This window comes from Maniola jurtina, chromosome 26, assembly GCF_905333055.1.
Source record: "Maniola jurtina chromosome 26, ilManJurt1.1, whole genome shotgun sequence".
Classification (NCBI taxonomy): Eukaryota; Metazoa; Arthropoda; class Insecta; order Lepidoptera; family Nymphalidae; genus Maniola; species Maniola jurtina.
The window spans coordinates 1591791-1618738 of NC_060054.1; the positions used below are offsets into that span (position 1 = coordinate 1591791).

General features: G+C 39.5%; 2 protein-coding genes across 2 annotated transcripts in view; one reads left to right on the forward strand and one right to left on the reverse strand.

Annotated features, from left to right (window-relative positions):
- The window catches only part of LOC123878494 (Kv channel-interacting protein 1), an 83795-nt gene that overhangs the window by 24629 nt on the left and 32218 nt on the right, over positions 1-26948 (forward strand). The window lies entirely within an intron of this gene.
- On the reverse strand, positions 13521-26573 carry LOC123878275 (myrosinase 1-like). Its single transcript, XM_045925423.1, has 11 exons — positions 26507-26573; positions 25722-25869; positions 19424-19757; positions 18497-18682; positions 17137-17336; positions 16814-16948; positions 16168-16302; positions 15845-15979; positions 15129-15234; positions 14021-14259; positions 13521-13721 (listed from the first exon to the last, which is right to left on the reverse strand). Exons 1-11 carry the CDS (start codon positions 26559-26561, stop codon positions 13559-13561), a joined length of 1836 nt encoding a protein of 611 aa, XP_045781379.1. The 5' UTR covers positions 26562-26573; the 3' UTR covers positions 13521-13558.

The following is a 26948-nucleotide window of genomic DNA, read 5'->3' on the forward strand; positions in this document are numbered from 1 at the left end:
CTACTTTTTATCCCGGAAAACCAAAGATTTCCCACGGGATTTCGAAAAACCTAAATCCACGCGGACGAAGTCGCGGGCGTCAGCTAGTAAGAAATAAATTCTAGTATCGACTTTTCTCACAAATTAGTCGATACTAGAATTAATTTCTTAAACTGGACCCTTTCAAGTAAAGATTTTTATATAAACCTGTGAGGATGATACTGCGACTGTCGCAATTAAAATAGGTATAAGCCTACGTTGTCGTATTAGTTTACAAATTGCGAAAAACCAAATTAAATTTGAATTTTGCAGGCAGGCCCGTCGCTTCCACCTTAAAACTAAAGCTACGAGTTAATTTCATGAAAATTGTCCACAGACTTTTTTTTCTTCTGGCTTTACAGTTTCACAGATTAGCCAACGCGCAACGTCAAGTTTGACGCCTTTGTATTTACTATCGTAGATGCAGATAATGAATAACAATGTGCGTTTAGCTTAATTATCATTATTAATAATTGTCTATGGATCAAAAAGATTGCGTTTTAAACTTGGATGAAATACTATCTCTATGGTTTTAAATTTTTGTAATACTGAAAATAATCCAACCCATATCCAACCCTTTTTATTCATGTTTTTTTTTATATTTAAAAATAAAGAGAAAGCTTTACACGCGAATATTTTTCGTGTTTTTTGTGCAAAAAATTTTGTGGTATTTTTTAAAATGCGTAACTTTTTGTATTAACCATATAAATTAACTATTTCATACTCTTAACAAAAAGCTATTTAAATAGGTTGATACAATGCACTAAGAAAACCACTTCATATCCTATCAAAGAACTAACCGTGAGAACGCCTACAGACGCTATTATTATGAACACTGCAAGCCTCATTCAATAAATTATATATTGAAAATCGATATAGGCAATTACAAGAGTAGGTAGGTACTTTTTAATCAATACAATGTCAAAGTCAAAGTCAAAATCATTTATTCAAAGTAGGTATTACTATTGTACTCCTTTTGATGGTGGGAATTGTTATATTTGTACAATATAGTGGTGATTATAATTAAAGCTACGAGGGTTCCAAACGCGCGCAAGTCTGAGAAGAGCCCACAACAAACTCAGCTGGGTATTCTTTTTCTTATTATCATCAAGCTTTCATATCATTCAAATAATCCTTTACATTGTAATAGGATTTTCCAAACAGTTTGACGTTCAGTACACTTGTACCTGATGAGGTGTATTGAGAGAAAGTTGGCGAAAGTGGACGAATCAACCAATCACGTGCACCCGCGCCGACTGATCAACCAATCACCAATCGCCATTCGCCATTCGCTAGCCAATCGCCATTCGCCATTCGCTAGCCAATCGCCATTCGCCATTCGCTAGCCAATCGCGTCAATGCTCAAGTTTTTTGTCGGGCACTGTATTAGTAATTATCTATACAACCCTTCACATTCTAAAAGGACAACCGTGCTCAGTAATGGACCGGCGGCGATGGGTTGATCGTAAGTATATCTACCTGTGCTTATGATTTTTATTTTGCAACAATGTAAAAGGGCCTACATTTTAAGTTTCATCTGAAAACAGTATACAGAAAAACTCAAAACAAAAAGAAAATGGACCAGGCTTTTAGTCCTCATTATTAAAAAAAAAAAAAACTTTGCCTACTTTCGGCCAAAATTGCTCGACTTTATTACACGACAGGGACGCATATATTGTCCCACCACATGCTAGAAAGGGATAGAAAATTAAGTATGCAGCGATATTTTGGCCGAGAAAGCATGTAAATTTTCTTATCACAATTTCAAAGGAATTTGATCTTTATGGTGCATACTTTGCTTAAAACGATACGGTTTAGAATTGCTTGTGTGGTTAAAGGTAATTCATTATGCAAACTATTTATAGGGTTGCCTGCTATGGCAAGTAATATTTTCATTAACTTAATACTGGACTTCGTCTGTGTCGGTGTTAGCTGGCGGGCGTGCTCTGCCTTTTTGCAGTGTTTTTTGACGTGACAAGGTCTTATAATTCGATAGAGCCGGCTGCACGCACGAAGAAACATGACTCATGCGGCGTTACCTCGCTCTGAGGCGTTCCATGTAAGGCTTGAAGTGCAAGCGAGAGCGCGGAACGAGCGACAAAGAAGCACAATCGGCCTTTGTTGTCACGTTCAACTATCGTCAGTAAACCGACTTTACAGACAACCAATTTTTTTTTGTTAAAAGTGACTGGAAAGCGCTCTAAGGGGGTGCCGTGCGTATGTCGGCGAGCGCCGGCACAGACGGGGTCCATACTTGTATAGTTTAACTAACTTGTTACAAATAACTACAAACTTGACATTGGCTAATCTTTGTAAAGCCAGACGAAAGAGAAAAAAAAAACTTAATACTTGCTTATAGTTTACGGTTTTTATCTTACTAATAACAATAGCTAAAAAGATAAAGTTGAAAACTAAAACCCGACTGCGATCGTCTTAATAAACGCTGAAATATTAGAGTAAAATTGTTTTTCTGACGCTTGGTATATTTTAATGTTGTTCTACATTAATATTCATAAGCTCAGAATTTTCTCCTCCTTTATTTGACATCCCAATCGATACAATAGCAAAAAAATTTTTTGGAGACCTCCACTTTTTTTGATGTAACATCCGTTAGGTAAATTTTTTCGTACAATATATTATAGCTTATGTCACTTGGACCTTTACAACGAATCAATTGACACCTCATTCATCAAAATCTGCTCAATAGTTTAGGCACTACGGTGGAACACACAGAATCTGGATACAAACATACATACATACATACATACATAGACAGCTAAAATAATAACCCTTCCTTTTGGCTTTGCCGCAGTCGGGTAAAAATATAACTCCCATATTACAATGCCAGCTATAAATAGAAGTTAGAAGGATAGTTAGAATTTCATAAATCTTGTGGGAACTCTTTGATTTTCCGGAATCAATAAACAGCCTATGTCACTCTCTTCAACTATATCTATCCTAATGAGTAATCGGGGAACATACATTTAAAAAAAAAGATTCCGACGAATTGAGAACCTCCTTTTTTTTTGAAGTCGGTTAAAAGATTAGGTCAATCCTTGCTCATGATGGAAGGCCCAACCAACAAACAAACACACTTTTGCATTTACAATATGGGTAGTGACTAGCAATGCTAGCAACCCTGATTTATACAAACCTTATAAAGGTGTTTCGTAAAGTGAATCTTAAAGCGTTATTGAAAAGGTTGATTTTGCTTTGCACGTATAAATAGGTAGGTGTTCCTATCTTTCGGACGCTATCGTGGTGGGTAGGTAACTGATGTATGGAGAAGTGTAATTTAACAGGGCTCTCTCCGTCACTTACTCCATACAATCGTGGTTCCAATTCCATTTGAATATTAATCAACCAAAGTCTATAAAATTTTGCAGACATATTCTAGAAACTAATATCTGTGCCTGTGGTGTTTTACATTTTTCTAAAAATATGTAGTTTTAAAATTACAGGGGCTCAAAGATTTGTATGTGAATTTTTAATACCGCGTAACTTTGAAACCGAATATTTTAACAGAAATCTGGAAAACCACAGACATAGATATTAGTTTCTAGAATATGTCTGCAAAATTTCATGGACTTTGGTTGCTTAATATTCAAATGAAATTGGAACTACGTTTGTGTGGAGCGAGTGACGGAGAGACCCCTCTTAAACGATTTAACTGAAGCCAAGTGATGGCCGGGGCACTAAGTTCTACGTGAATTTAAATTTAGAACGTTGCAAGCACAATTTAAGGTGCATGCGACGGGTCTGCCCGCGAAATTCAAATCTAATTTGGTTTTTCGCAATTTGTAAACTAATACAACAAAGTAGGCTTATGGCACTTTAATGGCGCCAATGGCAGTATCATCCTCACAGGTTTATATAAAAATCTTTACTTGAAAGGGATCAGTTTAAGAAATTGGGACGTGAAAAAACACGTTACGTATGCAGCGACTTCTATCTTAGACTGCATCACCACTTACCACCAGGTGAGATCGCAGTCAAGGGCTAACTTGTATCTGAATAAGCTAATGTTGAAAACTAAAACCCGACTGCCATCGTGTTAATAAACGCTAAGTAAATATTATAGTAAAATTGTTTTTCTGTCGATTGGTATATTTTAATGTTCTAGTACAATTATATTTATGAACTCAGAATTTCCTCCTCTTTCATTTAACACCCCACTCGATACAATAGCAAAAAAATATTTTTGGAGACCCCCACTTTTTTTGATGTTACAAACGCTAGGTTAATTTTTTTCGTATAAAATATAGCTTATGTCACCCTAACCTTTACGACGAAACAATGGACACCTCATTTATCAAAATCGGCCCAGTAGTTTAGGCGCTACGGTGGAACACACAGAATCTGGATACAAACATTCATACACACATACATACATAGAATGCTAAAATCATTACCCTTCCTTTTGGCTTTGCCGCAGTCGGGTAAAAAGAAGAGATGGTTTTATTTTCCTTCGGGCTCAAAATTGGCTATAAGTTTTTTAACATTTTCACAACGTTATTAATATTTTGAACGTGAAAAGTAAATGTCAGAAAAAAAATCGTTTAAAATTTTACATATTTTACTGTACCTATCTGAATTCTGGAAAGCTGAAATTAAATTCACAACTCGTTACCTCCCACGTACGTATATCGTAAAATGATGTATTCGTACACTCGACTACGAATATTTATTTTACTTATTTAATCATATTTGATGCGTAAAATTTAAGAAAGGACTCGCCATATTTGTTTATCATGTTATAAGGCACCTAGCTAAATGAACGGTAAAATGTTATACATTGTAAGAACTCACTCGCCATAATATCGTCTGTCGACCCGCGCGGCCTAAACCGGTTGTGCGTGGGCGCACGGGAGCGAGTACCTACATGATGTGATTAGTGAAATTGATTAGTTAACGGTCTAAAAAGTTGTAGATTTTGAATTATGGCTTCAAATTTAATTACTTGTGGCTGTGGGGTCATAATAAATGAAATTTTATGTTACATACAGGGAAAGTTACGGGTTATGGATAATGAAAGTTTAATTAGATTGTGTGTAACGGCTTTTACGGAGGAAGAAATATCAAAGGCTAAGATGTTATTGTATGACTCAGTAACGACAAAAAAACGAAATATCTCGCGACGGAAGGATGGAAAGGCACAAAGAGAGCTGGAAGATATTATATGTTTGTTTAAGGAGACAGATGCGGAAAGTTTTCCTATTTTCGTGGCCCGTGAGCTCCATAAATTACCACCCGTGACATTTGACCACATAGATGCAACCCGAGTGTTAAAGGATCTGATCATTCTGCAGGAGGAGATTAAGCTTATTAAATCCAACTATGTTACAAAAGAAATGCTGCAGGTGCATAACGTGGATATGGCTTCACCCAAATGTCAGAGCTCACCGAGTGACCGGTCACCACAGCCGCCACCGGCTAGTTGCTTTAAAAATGTAAATAAAAGAAGAGGAGCGTCGAACGCGAACATCTCCATATGTTTGGATAGTGGGCCTGAAGGGCTGCTACACATGGTGAATACTAAGAATACTACTCATTCAGAGGGCGAGGGCGGCGGTGCCACGATTTCGTCACAACTGACGTGTGAGGGTGCGCCTCCTGGCCGTCAGCCCCTTCGGCCGGTACCGGAACTGGTCTCGACGAATCGAGGTAGTGATGGAGTGTGTCCTGTGGCTACTATGGCTGACGTGGTCCGAAAGGAAGGAGACTGGAAGCGGAGGGAGTCACCGGAGGAGTGGACGGAAGTGAGACGACGAAGGTATAGGAACCGCTTTGAAGGTAAGACTGGAAAGGCCCCTAGTGAGCAGAATTGCAAGTTTAGGGCAGCTGAGACTAAGGTGCCGTTGTTTATATCGAATGTGCATAAAGATACCACTGAAAAAGATATTATAGACTACATACATAGTAATACTCAGGAAGTAGTGCAGCTAGAAAAAATAAATATGAAGATAGATAAAGGCTACAATTCATATAAAGTATGGGTGTCTAAAGGCAAAAGGAATCTGTACTTAAATGATACGTTATGGCCGGAGGGGATTTCCTTCCGTAATTTTATATATTTTAGACACAGTATAGCTGCGAATACGGTTCCTTTACAAACTTAAATGGCCAGTAAGAACTACGTAAATAAGATTATTAGTTATAATTGTAAAAATGTCAAGACTTCTGTCCATGAAATAAGACAACTCTGCCATGAAGTGGATATTATAGCGTTGCAGGAGACTTGGTTGTTGCCCTACGATATCTCTTTCTTGGGTCAGATACACGATGACTTTGAATTTCACGGAAAATCAGCTGTTGACATCACATCGGGCATATTGCGCGGCCGGCCGCATGGCGGCGTTGCGGTTCTGTGGCGTAAATCGATGTTTGATAACGTGTGTATTATCGAATCAAATAATAATCGTATAGCTGCGATAAAAATCTCAAAGAGTGGTTGCGAGTATGTAGTGTGCAGTGTATACATGCCTACTGATTGTATGGAAAATTTAGTTATATTTACGGAGTGCTTAGGTGAGTTAAGTGCTATTATTGAGAATGCAGGGGCGGAACATGCATTTTTACTTGGGGACTTTAATGCCCACCCGACTGGGTGTTTTGGAAAGGAACTTTTATCGTTTTGCGCGGAGCAAAAATTGATATGTGCGGATATTGAGCTGCTAGGTATGGACTCGGACACATTTACGTTCATTAGTGATGCTCATAACAACTGTAGGCGATGGTTAGACCATTGCTTAGTTACGGGAGCGGCTAGAATAACTATTCAGGACATTTGTGTGGAATATGGTGTGCACTCCTCTGACCATTTTCCACTTGTCATTAATTGTAATCTTGGTGCTTTTCGTCGCTCAATGCCGACATCGGGTAGAGAAAAAGAGATAAATAGGGTTATATGGGGGTGTAGGGACTTGACTCAGGTAGAGAAGTACACTCAAATTTGTAATGAGGAGCTACGTTACATAGATTTTCCTTGTGAAATGATTGAATGTGTGAAGAATAAGATGTGTCAGTGTGTCGATCATAGGCTACTTATTGATGATATGTACCTAAGAATAGTAAATGTAATGTCAAAGGCTGCGACTGTTACTTATAGGGAAAAAAATTGTAAAAATAAAAATAAAGTAGTGGTAGGTTGGAATCGACATGTAGGCGAGGCGCACAGGGAGGCTAAGCGTTGCTTTCATGTATGGGTATATTTTGGCAAGCCCTCCGTGGGTCAGTATTATGATTCTATGGTTAAAAGCAGGAAAATATTTAAATCTAAATTAAAATGGTGTATTAGACACCAAGACGAAATTAAAATGGATATTATTGCTAAAAATCATAAGAATAAAAAGTTTAAAGAATTTTGGAAGTGTACCAGAAGTTTAACGCCAAGGCCTGGCCTGCCTGTGTGTGTCGGTGGAATTAGTGACACCAAGGACATAGCCAATTTGTTTATGAATCATTTCAGGGTGCAAGCGCTGCCTGTTACGCACGATTATGTAAGTGAGCATACAGTGGAGGGACTTGATGCTGAACCTAATCACACCTTGGCCTTTTTTAAAACTGAAGAGGTCAAGAAGATTGTCAAGTGTATGACTCGTGGAAAATCGCCAGGGCATGATGGGTTGAGCATTGAGCATCTTCAGTATGCTGGTGTGCACCTGCCTAGAGTTTTATGTCTGCTGTATAACATATGCATGGTCCATTCATACTTGCCGGAGGAATTGATGAGGAATGTGGTGGTGCCAGTTGTGAAGGACAGAACGGGGGACGTTACAGATATCAAAAACTATAGACCGATTTCATTAGCTACCATAACAGCCAAGGTACTTGACGGCCTCCTGGATAGACAACTGGATCAATACCTAGACCTGCATGATGCACAGTTTGGGTTTAGGGCGGGGCTCTCCACCGAGAGTGCCGTGTTGACCCTAAAGGAGACCGTCAAGTATTATACGAGCAGGAAAACACCAGTGTACGCCTGCTTCTTGGATCTCTCAAAAGCGTTTGATCTGGTGTCTTACCCGATACTCTGGGACAAGCTCAGACGCACTGGCATGCCGCAGGAACTCATCAGCATCTTTAGGCACTGGTATGCAAGGCAGGCTAACCAGGTAAGGTGGGCGGGGGTATACTCGGACACGTATAGGCTGGAATGCGGAGTCAGGCAAGGTGGACGGAGCTCACCGAAGCTTTTCAGCCTGTACATGAACGAGCTGATCGAGGGGCTCAGCAGCATGCATGCGGGATGTTCGATTGATAATCAGATGATTAATAACATCAGTTACGCGGATGATATGGTGCTGCTGAGCCCATCGGTCTGTGCGCTGAGAGATTTGCTGAGGGTGTGCGAAGACTATGCTGAAAAGCATGGACTTAAATATAATGTAAAAAAAAGCATGCTAATGGTCTTTGCGGCGGGTAGCATTTCTCCCAGCTATGTACCTCCAGTGAGACTGTACGGTGCAGAGCTGGTTAGGGTGCCCAAATTCACATACCTGGGTCATGTGGTTACAGCAGACATGAAAGATAACTGTGACATAGATAGGGAACGGAGGGCGTTGGCGGTTAGAGGGAATATGATAGCTCGCAGATTTGCACGTTGCTCAAAAGAAGTTAAGGTCACTTTGTTCAAGTCCTTTTGTCAGAGCTTCTACACGTGCAGTCTGTGGGTTGACTATACCCAAAAAACTATAAACGCTCTCCGAGTCCAGTATAATAACATCTTCAGAATAATGTTGGGACTGCCTCGATACTGTAGCGCGTCCGGTATGTTTGCGGAGAACCGTGTAGACGGTTTCTTCGCAATAATGCGGAAACGGATCGCCTCAATTAAAAGCAGGCTGGAGAGAAGTCCCAACATTATCCTGAAGGTGATAGCAGACAGACAGGACAGCGCTCTCAAAGCGCACTGGATGTCTGCATTAGTTAATAAGTATATTAATTATATTAACTAACATAGAATAAGTTTCCTACTAACATACATTACATTATAATTTAGTTACTAACATAGGTTAAGATGTTTACTAACATAATATTGTGGGCCTTTGTTGCTTAAATAATAAATAAATAATAATAATAATAATAATAATATTATTCTATTACTATTACTCTGTGAGTCAACTGTCAAGTCCAAAGTACGGTTCACCCTAAGGGCCGATTCACACCAATTGCGTATGCAGCATGTACACGTGACACGTGCGTAGTGACGCGCGTGAACCCGTAGACGTAACTGCACGCATTACGTCTACGCGAACGTTTACGCCACGCAAGCGGTATGCCATGTCTCATACAGTTCCATACATTACAATGCAATGGTACGCGCTACGTCTACGCTTACGCAGCCTGTGGAAATGAGCTCTTAATTCAAATAAACTTTTTACAAGTGCTTTTGAATCGTCAAAATAATCTACCACTGGTTCGGAATGCCGTTCCTACCGAGAAGAACCAGCAAGAAACTCGGTATAATATGCTTTTTTCAGGAGGACACTTTTAATAGATTTTTTAAACTTAACAGCAAGGCTAAAATTGGCTAAGCCCTTCTCATACTGAAAGGAGACTTGTGCTCCGTAGTGAGCCGGCGATGGTTTGATCATAATGATGATGATGATGTAATCTTGTACTTCGTGTGCAAAGCCGACTCACACTTGACCGGTTTTTCGGACTGTAACGTATTATTCGAAGCGGACTGTACTTGTGGTTTGAGTGCGTTCGCATAATACAGATAAACGGAGCGCGGTCTAAATGCATTGTTATTTATCTAACAATGCACTTTACAATATATATTCTCTATGAAGAGTATTATATAATTTATGTACATAAAATTTATGTATTCAACGAAGTATTATGCGTACAATCTGAGAAAAGACTCGCCATATTTGCTCTATATGTCAACTGTCAAGTCAAAAGTACTGCAGCTCCATTACGGTAGAATGACAGGACTTCGTCTGTGTTGGTGTTAGCTGGCGGGCGTGCTCTGCTTTTTTTTGGAGTGTTTTTTTTTTGTTAAAACTGACTGGAAAGCGCTCTAAGGGGGTGCCGTGCGTATGTCGGCGAGCGCCGGCACAGACAGGGTCCATACTTGTATAGTTTAACTAACTTGTTACAAATTACTACAAACTTGACATTAGCTAATCTTTGTAAAGCCAGACGAGAGAGAAAAAAAAATAGAATGACAGCTGCAATTTCACGATCGCAATCACCTCTGATTGGTTGACGGCTGAGGCTCGCTCACTATTGGCTACAATGCATTGTTGAAACAAGAATACCATAAATTCAGCCAATCACAACAATTGCGATCATAATAATGATTGATACAGATTTTCCAGATATTTTCGGAACAGGACAATTCGCGCCACAAAAAGTTTTTTTAGTTAAAATACTTTTTAGTATCTGTGGTTATTAAAGTCGGTTTTTTTTTGCGAAAATTTTTTATTTGACAATTTTTAGTGGTCACATTGTACTAAAATATGCTATGCCTTGTTAAAAATCTACTGTTTACTAAGCTATTACACTGATCGCGAGCAATTTGCTCTTATCCATTGAGGAGTTCTGTTCTCCATCTCTGAAGATATTCATCAGATCTTCACCAAATTTATATGGGACCACCTGCACAGTATACCTTTTCAAACACAAATAAAAAAAAACCAAATCGGTCCAGACGTCTTCGAGTAATCGGGGAACATACATCACACTATCACACTTCACACTAATATTATAAAGGCGAAAGTTTGTGTTAGTGTGTATGTGTGTGTGTATGTGTGTGTGTGTGTGTATGTTTGTTACTCCTTCACGCAAAAACAACTACACGGATTTGGCTGAAATTTGGAATGGAGATAGATAATATCCTGGATTAGCACACAGGCTACTTTTTATCCTTGAAAGAACCAAACTTTGGAAGGAACCAAAGAGTTCCCACGGGATTTCGAAAAACCTAAATCCACGCGGGCGAAGTCGTGGGCATCGGTAGTAAAAAATAAAAAAAACCCGACGAATTGAAAACCTCCTTTTTTGAAGTCGGTTAAAAATGACCGATTCAATTAGCCCGCGCTATATACCCAACATGGCAGTTAGCCAACGATACCGGTGAAACGACAAACCGATACACACCCGTTTTCAACTTTTCAATAACATCACGTAAATAAATAACAAGCGACTGTTTGGATTTTGTAAAACTACGAACAAACAATACTAAATAATTGTTCGTGGAAAAATATGGTGAAGTACATGCTGCATTCTGTGCCGTTCGGAATTGGAATAAAAATAAAAATGTCCAATGAATTAATAAAATTGTCTATGGTTACAGATTACACATAAAATTATAATATTCAAAAAATAATAATGTGCGCTAATCTTTACGCATTTTGTTGATTCTAAAAAAAAAGCGACATCTTAAAAACCCATTTAATATTCTTTTAAACAGACTGGTTTGAATTCGCCTATTCTGCATGGATTAAAGTTTTTTAACGCTCCAAGAGTGCCTAAGGAATATTAAATGTCTTCCAATTTCAAATCTACGAGTATGATAAATGATTTAGGCTGGTCAGTCAGTTAGTCACGGTGCTGTGTTATATGTATAATTGGATAAATAAAATTTTCGCAAACACAAGATATTCTTTCAAAATGACCACTTTTCCTTATTAGGCTTTGTTTTATTTCTTTCACGGCAAGTTTCTCTTTAAAATGGAAAATGGCAATATTAAAAATGCTTTTATGCTGCACCGAAAGAGGTTTTCCTTTTGAATGGGAAAAAATTGCATCTCTTGCTAGCCCGACGTTATTTTGAACCGTAAGATTCTAGAGTACCTATGCAATAAACTCTACGTAAGCTGCGATGCCTTTTAGTATGAATCGGCTAAATGTTACTTATTTTATTGAAATAATGTTATTATGGCTATAAATAGAAAATTCTCAACCTGTCTATAAAAACTTAAGTGGATACGTTCAGTAAAATAATGCGTAAGGAATTTTTGAACTCTACGAGTTGAAAATTCGATCTCTGTAGACAGTAGCCCATCCGTAGACATTCGTAGACTTTGTAGAGGGCTAGTAGAGGGGCTACGAAGTACGAACAGATTATATAAACAAAATCGGGAGAGACAGAAAAAACGTTTATTCTTTAAAAGCCACACATCACCAGTCGTACCTACCGTTTTTCTTTCTTTTGTCCACAAGGATACAAGTACAACCTACTTAGGGTTTGGTTATCCCGACGTCTTTAACACTTGAGCATTAAATTAAAAAAAAAAAAAAAAAAAAAAAAAAACCAAAAGACCTCAAGCCGACGCGACGTGCCGGAATAAACTGTGTGTGTGTGAAAAATATAGACTTGTTTTCATAAGTAGGTATTGCAGTTTATTTTCCTTTAAAGCTTGGTGAAACACAAGCTTGTTGTATGAACGAAATTTAATATAAACAAGAATGATGACATGTGCAACTAGCTTTATTACTGGAAGTTCTTTTGACGTGACAACGTCTTATAATTCGATAGAGCCGGCTGCACGCACGAAAAAACATGACTCATGCGGCGTTACCTCGCTCTGAGGCGTTCCATGTAAGGCTTGAAGTGCAAGCGAGAGCGCGGAACGAGCGACAAAGAAGCACAATCGGCCTTTGTTGTCACGTTCAACTATCGTCAGTAAACCGACTTTACAGACAACCAATTTTTTTTTCTAATAAAATAAACTGCATTCAACTTGGTCTAGCTAGCCAGAGCGTAAACAAAGATAGCTAGGTAGAGGCTAGGTACATAATGGACATACATACTCGTAACTTCATAGCAGGTCGTATCGAGAATCTCCTATTTTTGGAATCGGTTAAAAAAACATCTCGTCAAGCTAAAAATACAGTTCACTTTTTAATGTTTGCACGGAAAGGTCTCCGCTCTCCGCATAATACTGGGGCACGAGTGAGCTGAGCGATGAATGGGACCGCTTACAATTTGTTTCCACCACATGAACTCTTTGCAGCGGGTTGAAAAATAAAGATTCTCTTTTTAAAATTTAAATCTTCATTTACTCTGTGGTATGCAAGTTAAAAAAACGTATATACAGTCCGACAAGGCTCTCTTGGCACTTGAGTGAGGGCGCTGTTGTAGCTTTATGCCGACACAGCGAACTATCAACAAGTGCACTTCTCAAAGTGGCGGCTTTAGTTCCGATTTTGACCACGCGCCAAAAGAGACTTGCGGACTGTAAAATGCTCTACCTCTGCACTGCTAGAACTGGCGCCCAAAGTGGGGCAGAGCGTTCTATAATTGGCACCCAACGTGGGGCAGAGCATTCTATTACTGGCGCCCAACGTGGGGCAGAGCGTTCTAAACGTATTTTTTTAATCTTTATTAATTTTAGTCTGTGGTATTTTTTGTTTTGCAGGTTAAAGTTGCACCGATAGGTAATGAATAAATACAGTCTTTTAACAATGGTGTACCTACCTGTATTATGAAGCAGTGACAGATTACACTAGAAAAAATAGTTTTGAAATGAAATCTCTTTATTTTTAAAATTCTCTTTATTTTATAAATCAGTCGTCATCATCATCATCAATGGCCTGCGTCGATGGTGATGGGCACGGACAGGTCGGGCTCGTAGTGATGGTCGAGCGTGCGCGTGCGCAGCAGCTCCTTGTACACGTACGCACTCTTGCGCGGCGAGCGTGTGCGGTAGATGCTGTCGTAATCAACCTCGTATAGACCATAGCGTTCCCTAAAAAAAAAAATGGTTATTGGTTTGGTTATTGCTATCTCTTTTTGGCTGAGGCAGGCGCGTGCGAAACTCGGCTGAGGTCTTTTGATTATGTATTTAATCAAAGGGTGAGCTAGGTATGACAGAATTAAAAAACCGGCCCAGGGCGAGTCAGGCTTGCGCATGTAGGGTTCCGTACTCGGGTATTTTTTCGACACTGCACGACAAAATCAAAAACTGTCCATACTAATATTATAAATGCGTAAAAATGTCTGTCTGTAAAAATTACAATCTTTTTAATTCTCTTCTTGAATACTTACGTATATCCAGAGGTCCACTCAAAGTTATCCATAAGGCTCCAAGCAGTATAAGCTATGACGTCACAGCCGTCGTCCAACGCGTCCAGCACAGCGTCCAAGTACCCCCTGTAGTACTGTACCCTGTCATCGTCAACGATACCGCCATGCGAGCCGGCACCATTCTCCGAGATGACCACCGGTGGGTTCCCATAGTCGTTCTTGATGCGGTTCAGGAGCTTCCTGAAGCCCCATGGCACGTACTGGAAGGGAAAAGAGTTTTAAATGATGTCCAACGCGTTGACCAGCGTTGGACAATGTTGGGTAGTGTTGGACAGCTCGGAACAGTGTTCAAGTATCCCCTATGATTCTGAATTTTGTTGTTCAAAGCGTTGGTCAACGTTGGACAACGTTGGATTGGAAAAGTGTCCCAGTATACCCAATAATTTCGAACACTGTAGAACAAAACTTTGGTCAACTTTGGACAACGATGGACAGCGTTGAACAGCTCAGCATCAAAGTACCCCGTGTAGTAACTACAGGGTGTAACCAGATCGCAGCAAAACCTTATCTTGTACTTTAAGTGATTTAGTATTTTTGAAACCCGCATTGTATAACATGCAAAACTCGGGTCAGTACCCCACCTACGACGCTTCATTGACTTCAAGTGACCTATTTACGGAACGTTCGTTGACTTCTAGCGTCAGTCAGATGTTTTATTTGTAATATATTGAGAACTTTAAAAAAATACGTTTTTTTTTTAATTTCGTAGTTTTTCTATGGTATCTTATCAGTAATCATCAGTGCTATCACCTGTCTTCGTTTTTAACCCCCGACCAAAAAAGAGGGGTGTTATAAGTTTGACGTGTGTATCTGTGTATCTGTCTGTGGCATCGTAGCTCCTAAACTAATGAACCGATTTTAATTTAGTTTTTTTTGTTTGAAAGGAGGCTTGATCGAGAGTGTTCTTAGCTATAATTCGAGAAAATCGGTTCAGCCGTTTGAAAGTTATCAGCTCTTTTCTAGTTATTACTGTAACCTTCAACACCTTTAAACGGGGGTGTTATAAATTTTTAATTTACACTTGTAGCTGGCGTTTTGGTTACAACTGTATAGAAAAGGCATACATTACCATACTATGTCTGGATTCTCCAAGCTGCCACTCTGACAGCTGATAGCTACCAACGCCAAGATCGTCCGAATATGAAGGTACATCCTGCACTGGTACACTTGCATTCCTATGAAAATATGAATAGCTTAGTTTGTTTTGTTTGTTTGAAAAATGTCTTTATTATCAAATATTAAATATATACACAGTTTATGTCCCGGTAACACACACAGGATAAACACAAAATAATAAATCTAATACAGTTTTGCAGGCTATACACGCCCCTTTCAAACTTATTATAATAGGAATAGCTTAGTTATGAGGTGTTCCGAAACATGGTCGTTAGGCTACGGGGCATGAGCCTTTCTTATGAAAAAAAAACCGGCCAAATGCGAGTCAGACTCGCGCACCCAGGGTTCCGTACTCGGGTAATTTTTCTGACATTTTCCATGATAAATCAAAAGTGCACGACCAACCACTATAAGCTAGTCACTAGAGTCTAGATATGCAGGTGGACTTTCGGTTCCTTCACTCTCGTAAACCGATGGACGGTAATCTGACACGACCGGAGCACGACCAACAACTATAGAAGCTTGCCACCAGAGTCTTGAGGTTTTTTTTTTCTTGTCGCTATGACAAGTGTCACCGCACCCCTGACAAGATGTCAGAGACATTTTCAGAGTCTTGAGGTTGCAGGTGCACTCTCTATTCCCTCACTCTCACAATGCGATGGGACATACCTATGTATAAGGTGCGTAGAGTAGTGGTTCAAGGCGAAGTAGTCGGAGCTCCCCTTGAGCAGCTCTACCTCCTCGGGGGTGAACTCCGGCAGCCTGGACCGGGGGAACCCTTGCTCCTCGCTCTTCGCTGCGATCCTCTTAGAAGCTAATTACTAGAGTCTAGATATGCAGGTGGATTCTCGGTTCCTTCACTCTCGTAAACCGATGGACGGTAATCTGACACGACTGGAGCACGACCAACCACTATAGAAGCTTGCCACCAGAGTCTTGAGGTTGCAGGTGCACTCTCTATTCCCTCACTCTCACAATGCGATGGGACATACCTATGTATAAGGTGCGTAGAGTAGTGGTTCAAGGCGAAGTAGTCCGAGCTCCCCTTGAGCAGCTCTACCTCTTTGGGGGTGAACTCCGGCAGCCTGGACCGGGGGAACCCTTGCTCTGCACTCTTCGATGCGATCCTCTTAGAAGATAATTACTAGAGTCTAGATATGCAGGTGGATTCTCGGTTCCTTCACTCTCGTAAACCGATGGACGATAATCTGACACGACTGGAGCACGACCAACAACTATAGAAGCTTGCCACCAGAGTCTTGAAGTTGCAGGTGCACTCTCTATTCCCTCACTCTCACAATGCGATGGGACATACCTATGTATAAGGTGCGTAGAGTAGTGGTTCAAGGCGAAGTAGTCGGAGCTCCCCTTGAGCAGCTCTACCTCCTCGGGGGTGAACTCCGGCAGCCTGGACCGGGGGAACCCTTGCTCTGCACTCTTCGATGCGATCCTCTTAGAAGCTAATTACTAGAGTCTAGATATGCAGGTGGATTCTCGGTTCCTTCACTCTCGTAAACCGATGGACGGTAATCTGACACGACTGGAGCACGACCAACCACTATAGAAGCTTGCCACCAGAGTCTTGAGGTTGCAGGTGCACTCTCTATTCCCTCACTCTCACAATGCGATGGGACATACCTATGTATAAGGTGCGTAGAGTAGTGGTTCAAGGCGAAGTAGTCCGAGCTCCCCTTGAGCAGCTCTACCTCTTTGGGGGTGAACTCCGGCAGCCTGGACCGGGGGAACCCTTGCTCCTCGCTCTTCGATGCGATCCTCTTAGAAGATAATTACTAGAGTCTAGATATGCAGGTGGATTCTCGGTTCCTTCACTCTCGTAAACCGATGGACGATAATCTGACACGACTGGAGCACGACCAACAACTATAGGAGCTTGCCACCAGAGTCTTGAGGTTGCAGGTGCACTCTCTATTCCCTCACTCTCACAATGCGATGGGACATACCTATGTATAAGGTGCGTAGAGTAGTGGTTCAAGGCGAAGTAGTCGGAGCTCCCCTTGAGCAGCTCTACCTCCTCGGGGGTGAACTCCGGCAGCCTGGACCGGGGGAACCCTTGCTCCTCGCTCTTTGCTGCGATCCTCTTACGCATCTCTGGTGGAAAGTCTCCGGTGTCAGAGAAAATTGGCCAGGAGTATTGTGCCCACTGAAAGAAATCAATCTGTCAGTATGTTTGTCCACCGCTGGACATAGACTTTATGATACTACGATAAAGTTCCGAAAATCGCATACCTCCGATGAATCTGTATAATAACGTATTTAGACCATCGATGTATTTTGACCTCCTAATGAGGAGTATCATAAAAATAATTGGCGTAGTCCGATGAGACGGCAATCCGACACAACCGGAGAGAGTCCAGAACTAACCACTATAAGTTACCCACTAGAGACTAGAGAGATGTAGATTGGATTCTCGGTTCCTTCACTCTCGTAGTCCGATGAGACGGCAATCCGACACAACCGGAGAGAGTCCAGGACTAACCACTATAAGTTACCCACTACAGACTAATCACTAAAGGAATGTAGATTGGATTATCGGTTCCTTCACTCTCGTAGTCCGATTAGCCGGCAATCCGACACGACCGGAGAGAGACCAGGTGCAGAACCACTATAATAGCGACAAGGGTCTGGAGTATTGAGATGCGGATTGACTCTCGGTGGACACTCTCGTAGTCCGATGAGACGGCAATCCGACACGACCGGAGAAAGACCAGGTATATAACTAACTACTATAAGATAGCCACTAGAGTCTAGAGTGTAGGCGGAATCTCGGTTCCCTCACTCTCGTAATCAATGAGACCTAATCTTTACTAATAACTAATCAGTAAAGTCCAACCAAACTTATAGTATGACTAGCTGATGCCCGCAGCTTCGCCCGCGTGGATTGGTCAGATCCCCTGCAGCATCAGGATTGAGGAGTTGGACTCCAAATTTTTTATGAAACAATGTCGCAAAGTTCCTCTATCGATTAAAAAAGAAATGACGCAAATCGGTTCAGAAATCTCGGAGATTTCGGTGTACATAGGTAGAAAAACACAACTCCCTTTTTGAAAGTCGGTTAAAAAAGTAGCCTATGTTACTCCCTGGTCAATTCTTTACTTGTCTGTGAAAATCCCGTCAAAATCGGTTCAGCCGTTCCCAAGATTAGCCTTTTCAAACAGACAGACAAAAATTTTAAAAACGTGTGATTCGGTTATGGTATCGTTCAAATAACCATATGAGCTTTATAATATGAGGTAGTTATTTCGAAATTACAGACAGACACTCCAATTTTATTTATTAGTATAGATTAACTGACTGACTCACATTGAACTGATTCGCTTCGTGGGCTGCTTCCACATCCGCTGCACTGTCAGTCGCTGGCTCGTACCACTGGGCACTCAGCGATATGGAGATGTTCCCCTTCTGGGTAGATCTGAACTCCTCATAGATGTGGTAGGCCTTCGCGTGGGCTAGTAACACATTCTTTGCGCACATGTATTCAGCGATTCCCTTAAATCAAAATCATAAACTTTACTGAAGCTGCTTGAGAGCGATGATATTTTATCTCGTGCGAGGCTTCGGCCGTGACTGAGTACCACCCTATCGGCAAAGCCATGCCGCCTAGTATCCTAGAATCATGAAATTTGGCAGGTAGGTAGGTCTTATAGCACAAATCTAGGAATTAATCTGAAAACTGCGTATTTGTGGTTACTTACACATCATTTAAAAAAAAATTAAGATGTGTTTCAATTTTCCAAGTATCTATACCAAGTGGGGTATCATATGAAAGGGCTTTACCTGTATATTCTAAAACAGATTTTTATTTATTTTTATGCATAATAGTTTTTGATTTATCGTGCAAAATGTACGAAAAATTAGCCGAGTACGGAACCCTCAGTGCGCGAGTCTGGCTCGCACTTGGCCAGTTTTTTTTATTTATTATCAAGGTATTTTTTCCCCACTTACTCGGAATTTGCTATTTTACTGAAAAAAGGATTTCATTACAGAGGACAGTAATCGGGTCTAAACTGGCCACACGCCAATTTCCAAGAGGACTGTAATAGAAATTGCTGGACAGCTCCATATTGCTGTCGAGGTTCTTTAAATGTCGAGTATTTATTATAAATATCTTAAAGCCTGAAGTTTTTGGGGCAAGTCCCAATGGTTCGACATGTGTGGAAGTCTCTACAAGGAACCCATGTCCAGCAGTGGGCATCTAGCGGTTAATAATAATGAACCTGATAGAGTTACCTTCCCGGCTAACTGTGGAGCAAGCCAATCAGTTCCATAACCAGCAACACAGATCTGGTACGGCTCATTAATGGTGATAAAATTCTTGACTCTGTCGCCGAATAACGTGAAAATAGTCCTAGCATAGTCCCCAAACCACGTCACAATCTCCGGGTTGGTCCATCCTCCTAAATCCTGGAGTTTCTGGGGCAAGTCCCAATGGTACAGCGTCAGCATTGGCTGGATGTTGTACTTGAGGAGTTCGTCTATCAAATTGTTGTAGTAATCGACACCAGCTTGGTTGGTTTTGTCCGGGAAACTGGTGGGAAGGATTCTTGTCCAGGATACGGAGAATCTGAGAAAAAATAAATATAAATAATTTGGCTGAAAACCAGCGCTGTTTGTGTATGTATAAGGCGTACAGCATCATGCTGAGTTGTGCCTTTTTTTCGAGTTGTGCCACGCCACACATTCATATTATGTGTTGCACAACCCGACAAAAAAAATATACCAATAATTATTTCCCCGATTCAAAAGGATTCTGATTTTAAATAATATTAAATTAAAACAGGTCAAGTGTCAAGAGGGTCTCAAAAATATCGCCATAAACCGCGTAGTAACAAAAAAAAAATTTTCGGCACCTTTTTCATGTCCACTGAAAAATAATAATTTACTTAACTACTTGCATTAGATTAGATTAGATTAGATTAGATAGACATTTCACCGCGTTTAATAGCCTCATCGGGTGACAGAAGGGCTGGCTCATTTTTTGCGCAACGCATCAGCCTGGCTGTCCAACGCGGAAATGCAGCCAGTATTCTTGGCACTATTCCATGCGGGCATGATTTGCATAGTAATTAGATAAGCTACGGCTAGCTTTAAGTTTTATTGTAATATTTAAACAAGTGTAAATTAAAAATTTATAACACCCCCGACGATCCAAAGTATTTGAGTTTTCCAAAACATCATTTTCAAATAAATAATTATGTATTTAGGCAACGTCCATCTTGACAGCTTGACATTTGTCTATTGACATAATATTAAGAACCTAACGGTTATCTAACCTTCTTTTCTACAAGAAAACTAGAAAAGAGCTGATAACTCTTAAACGGCTGAACCAATTTTTTTAGATTATAGCTAAGAACACTCTCGATCAAGCCACCTTTCAAACAAAAAAAACTAAATTAAAATCGGTTCATTCGTTTAGGCGCTACGATGCCACAGACAGATACACAGATACACAGAGACACAGATACACAGATACACACGTCAAACTTATAACACCCCTCTTTTTGGGTCGGGGGTTAAAAAAATATATATATAACTTGGATTTCTATTTCCATATTTACTCTACCTCTACTTCTACTCTACCTGTAGTCTTGCACAAATATTAAGAGTTATTGGCTATGTTACCTCTGGAACTGTCTATGATGGACCCTGGACGGTTGTGTGTTAGGGGGTCCCAGATGCTCTCCGATTTACCTGGAATTAAGTTGGGGTCTCCTAGATGCTAGAATAGTGACCTCACAAAAGTAGCAGTACTCTACCTGTAGAAGTCAAGGCCTAACTCCCTCATCATCTGCACGTCTCTCTTGTACAAATAGTAAGAGTTGTCGGCTATGTCACCTCTGGAACTGTCTATGATGGACCCTGAGTGGTGTGTGTTAGGTGGTCCCAGATGCTCTCCGATTTACCTGGACTGTCGTGTAAATCCAAAACACTGTATCTTAGAAAAACCGTTTTTGATAAAACTGTGTTTTAAGTTTTTTTTTAATTTGGGTTGATTTAAGCTACATTTTTCAAATAAAATATGTGTCATTAGGTATCAATCGAAAGATATTTTTATGATTGATAAAGCCATGTAAGTTTTAGGATAATACTGTTAATGTATTTGCAATAATCTTTATAAACGTGTATTGTCAAAGCAAAGCCGTAAGAAACTTAGCTTACTTGTTCAACCAAAACACTGTGTTTCTAGTTACAGTTTTTTGGCGTTTTAAGAAGGTCTCCAATACATTAAACTGAAACACGGTATTTCGAGATAGCGTCTTTTGTCATGATAATATTATGCCATTATAGTATTACATACATAATATAAATGGTTTGACTGATGTATAGGTAACTGTTTCAGTTCAAATAAAACCCGAATTGAATTAAAATTAAATTATTATTAATGAAAAAAAACTTAGACTTGAGATCAGAAGAATAATTAAACGCCTTTTTAGTTTTTAAAAATTAAAATATTTGGTACGATTATGAGATCAAAAGATTAATTGAACGCTTTTTTAGTTTCTAAAAATCAAAATAAAATATATTTGGTACAGTTACCAATAAACGAAAAAATTCGACTTCAAATCAACTAGCTAGATTAAAATTTTAACACTAAAAACTGACCTATAACTAATGAACTACAAAACCGTTAAAGATGGTTTGTAGGACGGGTCGGAAGATAAATATTTTATATAAACAAAAATAATCCTGTCTGTAAATAGTCTGGTCAACAACTCAGTTTACATGGATAAATTATAATATTATTGATAAATGGTACAGATAATAAAATATTAAGTTATTAAAATTTCTAATATTAAAAGTTATTTTATTTACTAGGATGTGGTTTTTAAACGGCAAGTGACGTGTCGCCAAATAACGATTTTTAATTTCTGCGCAAAATAGCCATGTAAATCTTTGTAAGCTGACTTATTGAACAGACTATAATATAGCACATAATAAGGCACAATTAAATACAATCGAAAGTTTTAGTCATTGTGGTCATCTACAATCCCATCAAGATCGGGCGAATCTGACACAATAAGATTTTCATAAAACGATCTTCTTGATTGCGGCATAGATTTGCAAAGCGATAATAGCTCTTTTTTCTTTATGTCACTGATACCTCGAGGTTCAACTTCTCTGGGTATCTCGGCAATCAGATCAGTTTTGCCACTGTCCAATTTTTTTTTTAAATCATTCACTATTTTTTTTTTCAAGAAGGATATTTCTGTAAAATCCGCATTGTAGTTATTTTTTGCAAATAAGTTCAGGTTATTTCGTCGAAACTCTATGACTTTGAGATTTTGTATGTTGAAACCTTTGGGGTATGTCAGTTTGGAATCGTTACTAAAAATTATCATATCTTTGTGATCTATCAAATCCACTTCCATATTTTTTCGTGATGTCTTTATGGTCGTAATAAAATCATTAAGATCGTATACTTCGCCCTTGGACTTCAATTTTTTTGCGATTGCTGCATGTACAGCATCTGCTGCCATAAAAGTATGGCCAGACTCAAAATATTCAAGAGTAATTCTTTCGATGGTTGTCATGTTATCATTTATGATTCTTACTAGGGCTGAAAAGAGTAGTTTATTCTTATTTTGTGAATTACAGTTGTCCAGGAAGAATGTTACAGACTTTACATCTCTACAATATTTTCTAAGGAAATAGACATATGTGGTAGCCACATTGTGAGCTTTCCTACCACTTTCACCTTCGTGCCAAACTACGCAGGCAGCTTGTTTGTTTTTTCCCGGTGGTACAAAGGATTCATTAAACAGCACAAGTTTTCTCGAAAAATAGTATTCTTTAGTAGTTAATAGTGGCATACAAATTGCTTTTTGCATATCCACTGTAAAAAGTACATCTTGTCCTTCAGAGCTATTACATTTTTCTTCTAATATTTTATAATCTCTTCTGGAAGCTCTTTTGTTTTCTAAGTGTTGTTCCAAATCTAAACAGTCATTGCAATTACAGGGCAAGGGTAATGTTTTATGCTTTATCTCGTGGTTTTTACATTTTGTGCAAATATCTTGAGCTATCTCTGCTGTTGAAAGGTTAAGCTGCTTAATCATGCTGTAAAAATGTGGCCAACTACAAACTTTCTGATTTTTCTCTAGACAATGTAACTTAAATTCGTTGTAAATAGCAGTGAAAGTTATACCTATCGGCAAATACCTTCTGTTTGGAGCATGTTTAATATTATAATGAGATGGAACAGGGTTAAATTTTAGTATAAAGTTTTTCATGTCATCCTGATACTCTTCGGTAAAAGCATTATGTGGTGTAAAACGCCCTCTAGGATCCGGTGCAGCACTTATTTTGGGATTCTTGTTTCCAGTCAAAAGATTTTGTCTTAGAACTGCTACGACCACTTCATCATTCGAAAACCCTAAGGTATGTAAAAAAAATGTTTTGCACACTCTTATGTCATTTAGTGTCCATGTTAAAGTGTTGCGTCTCCGTGAATTCGGACCAGCAGTTTTATGAGACGTGGGTGTTTTATGTACCTGCCTTGACAAAAAATCGCGTCGTCGTTGTCTGTCCACACTCCAAAACTGATTATAAATTGACAGTCTTTCAATTTCAGGTATCTTATCTTTACAGTTTTTTTTACAATTTTGGCACGGTGGTTTAATAGGATGCTTGTTCCGTTGATTGGCCAACATGATGCTAGGATCTCGACTTCTTTTTAACTTCTTCTTTGGCGAATGATAAGCTTCCGAAACCATCTGGAGTTCATCACGTGATGTACTGGGACACTCATGTATATTTTCTTCGGGAGCATCCTGGGAAGTATCACGCGATATGTACTGGGGCAATCATCAGATATTTCATCCCGCGCAATCTGAGATGCATTTGTACGAGATCGATGTTCAACAGTACTACAACATACAGCAGCTGCGGCCGGTAATAATTCGGTGTAGTTAATGTCCTCTCCGAGATGATCAGATAGACATTCATTTACTTGAGATTCGCTTAATGATATTAAGGGACTGATTGTATTTCCAAATTCATTGTAAGAAAACTTGGAATTACACATATAAATTTTGTCAAGCTCGATGGTCTGGTCGTATTGATCATATGGACTGTTAGGTCCAGGACATTCCTTGTTTCCGATGTTCTTCTCCTTCTCAATCAAAACATTGTTTAATGTTGACGCCATCGTAGCAGTGCTGGAGTGGTTATAATGCTGTTCATTATTTTGTGATAATTTTACCAAAAGTAAATTTCGAGAAGCACTCATTTTTACTACTCGCGGTTGCGTCCACTCATACGCATTGCAACGCGACCACTGACTTGGGAGCTCCCCCGCTCGCCCCGCGCAGGTCTCCCGCAAGGCACATGCCGCTGCTCGATGGATCCGATCGATCCATCTAGCCATAACACTGTAACTTTTTGTTTCGCAGGATCAGTATAACCAAGACACTGTAATTCTAATTACGGTGTCATGCCATTATAAACTATAAATCTACTTGAAATACAGTGTTTTTGGAATAGTCATATTTCCATAACAAATGATGTAAAATTTTAAATTTATTTTCTGGGGTATGTATCTCAGCAAGACAAATTGAATGGGCGCTATAAACCCAATACACTGTAACTCAAGTTACAGTGTATTGGGTTTACACGGCAGTGGAATTAAGTTGGGGTCTCCTAGATGCTAGAATAGTGACCTCACAAAAGTAGCAGTACTCTACCTGTAGAAGTCAAGGCCTAACTCCCTCATCATCTGCACGTCTCTCTTGTACAAATAGTAAGAGTTGTCGGCTATGTCACCTCTGGAACTGTCTATGATGGACCCTGAGTGGTGTGTGTTAGGTGGTCCCAGATGCTCTCCGATTTACCTGGAATTAAGTTGGGGTCTCCTAGATGCTAGAATAGTGACCTCACAAAAGTAGCAGTACTCTACCTGTAGAAGTCAAGGCCTAACTCCCTCATCATCTGCACGTCTCTCTTGTACAAATAGTAAGAGTTGTCGGCTATGTCACCTCTGGAACTGTCTATGATGGACCCTGAGTGGTGTGTGTTAGGTGGTCCCAGATGCTCTCCGATTTACCTGGAATTAAGGTGGGGTCTCCTAGATGCTAGAATAGTGACCTTGCAAAACTAGTAGTCCCCTATCAGTAGAAGTCGAGTCCTAACTCCCTCATCATCTGCACGTCTCTCTTGTACAAATAGTAAGAGTTATCGGCTATGTCGCCGTTGGAATTGTCTATGATGGAGTCTGAGTGGTGTGTGTCAGATGGTCTCAGATGCTCTCCGATTTACCTGAAATTAAGTTGGGGTCTCCTAGATGCTAGAATAGTGACCTCACAAAAGAAGCAGTACTCTACCTGTAGAAGTCAAGGCCTAACTCCCTCATCATCTGCACGTCTCTCTTGTATTGTACAAATAGTAAGAGTTATCTAAGAGTTGGAATTGTCTATGATAGTCTGGGTGCTTGTTTGTTAGGTTATCCCAGATGCTCTCCGATTTACCTGAAATTAAGTTGGGGTCTCCAAGATGCTAGAATAGTGACCTCACAAAAGAAGCAGTACTCTACCTGTAGAAGTCAAGTCCTAACTCCCTCATCATCTGCACGTCTCTCTTGTACAAATAGTAAGAGTTATCGGCTATGTCGCCGTTGGAATTGTCAGTCATGGCCCCTGGGCGGTTGTGTGTTAGGTGGTCCCAGATGCTCTCCGATTTACCTGAAATTAATGTGGATTTATTAACAAACTTTACATAGTTTTAATTTTTAAAACTATGTAAAGTTTGTTAATAAATCCATAATTACATACAAATGTTAAAACCCGTTTAATTAAATTTAAAACTAGTTATTTCTACGGTAACGCGTCAAACCACAGACAAAGGTCTACAAAATATTTTGACTGGTTACTATTCAGTTAAACACTTGACCAGCACTTGATGACTCTTACAAAAATATTCAAGCTTAGTATTTCGCAAACAGACCTCTGAATCGAAAAATGGTTTTCACACACACATAGCATTTTTGAAAGACCTATCTATTGACACCCCACAATACCATCTTCCCACTTTAGCATGTGTACCATGGAGGTACATTAAAGAATTATGTTTTCAAAAAATGTAAGTATTATACCAGTGGTAAATTATTTGACGATTCAAAAGCACTTGTAAAAGTCTATTTGAATAAAAATCTATTCTATTCTATACCCACAGAACTCCAAATAATATATAAATTATACTCAAACAAAATTACAATTTTTAGACCTATTAATATAATAGTTTTTGAGCTAAGCCGATGGACGAATATGGCGATGCTATAAGGGTTCCTTATTTAAACGGGACCCTAAAAATCGCACGTACCATCGGCATTCCACGCTCCTTCGACCTGGTACGCCGCGGTGGCCGTACCGAACATGAAGCCATCAGGGAACTTGCGTACCTCGTGCCTGGGGTCACAGCGTACCACCGCGCAGATACCCACCAACAAACTATAACAAAGAGAAATAGCTGAGAAGTTGTACATGTTTTTCATGTGTTCTGCCGATAAAGTTCTTCACTGGTAATTTTTTACATAACTCGACCATTTTTGTCAGACCACCTGGTGTAAATTATGAAACTTGTACAGATTTGTAGCTGTGATTTAAAAACTATTAAAGATAAGTGTCACTTAATGGTTAATTATTATGTATTGAAGTGTTAGCAAGCAGATAATAATAATAAAAAAATCACGCATTGGTTTTTTTTATAAATTTTCAAAGTTGCATAGCTCAAATTCTTCTAAAAACACAAAAAGTCAAATTAC

Coding starts and splice junctions, on each gene's coding strand:
- LOC123878275 (XM_045925423.1), bottom strand. CDS start 26,561: ATGTTCGGTACGGCCACCGCGGCGTACCAGGTCGAAGGAGCGTGGAAT. Junction 25,870..26,506: donor AGGAGCGTGGAATGCCGATG/GTACGTGCGATT, acceptor CATTAATTTCAG/GTAAATCGGAGAGCATCTGG. Junction 19,758..25,721: donor TTAGGACTTGACTTCTACAG/GTAGAGTACTGC, acceptor ATTTTTTCTCAG/ATTCTCCGTATCCTGGACAA.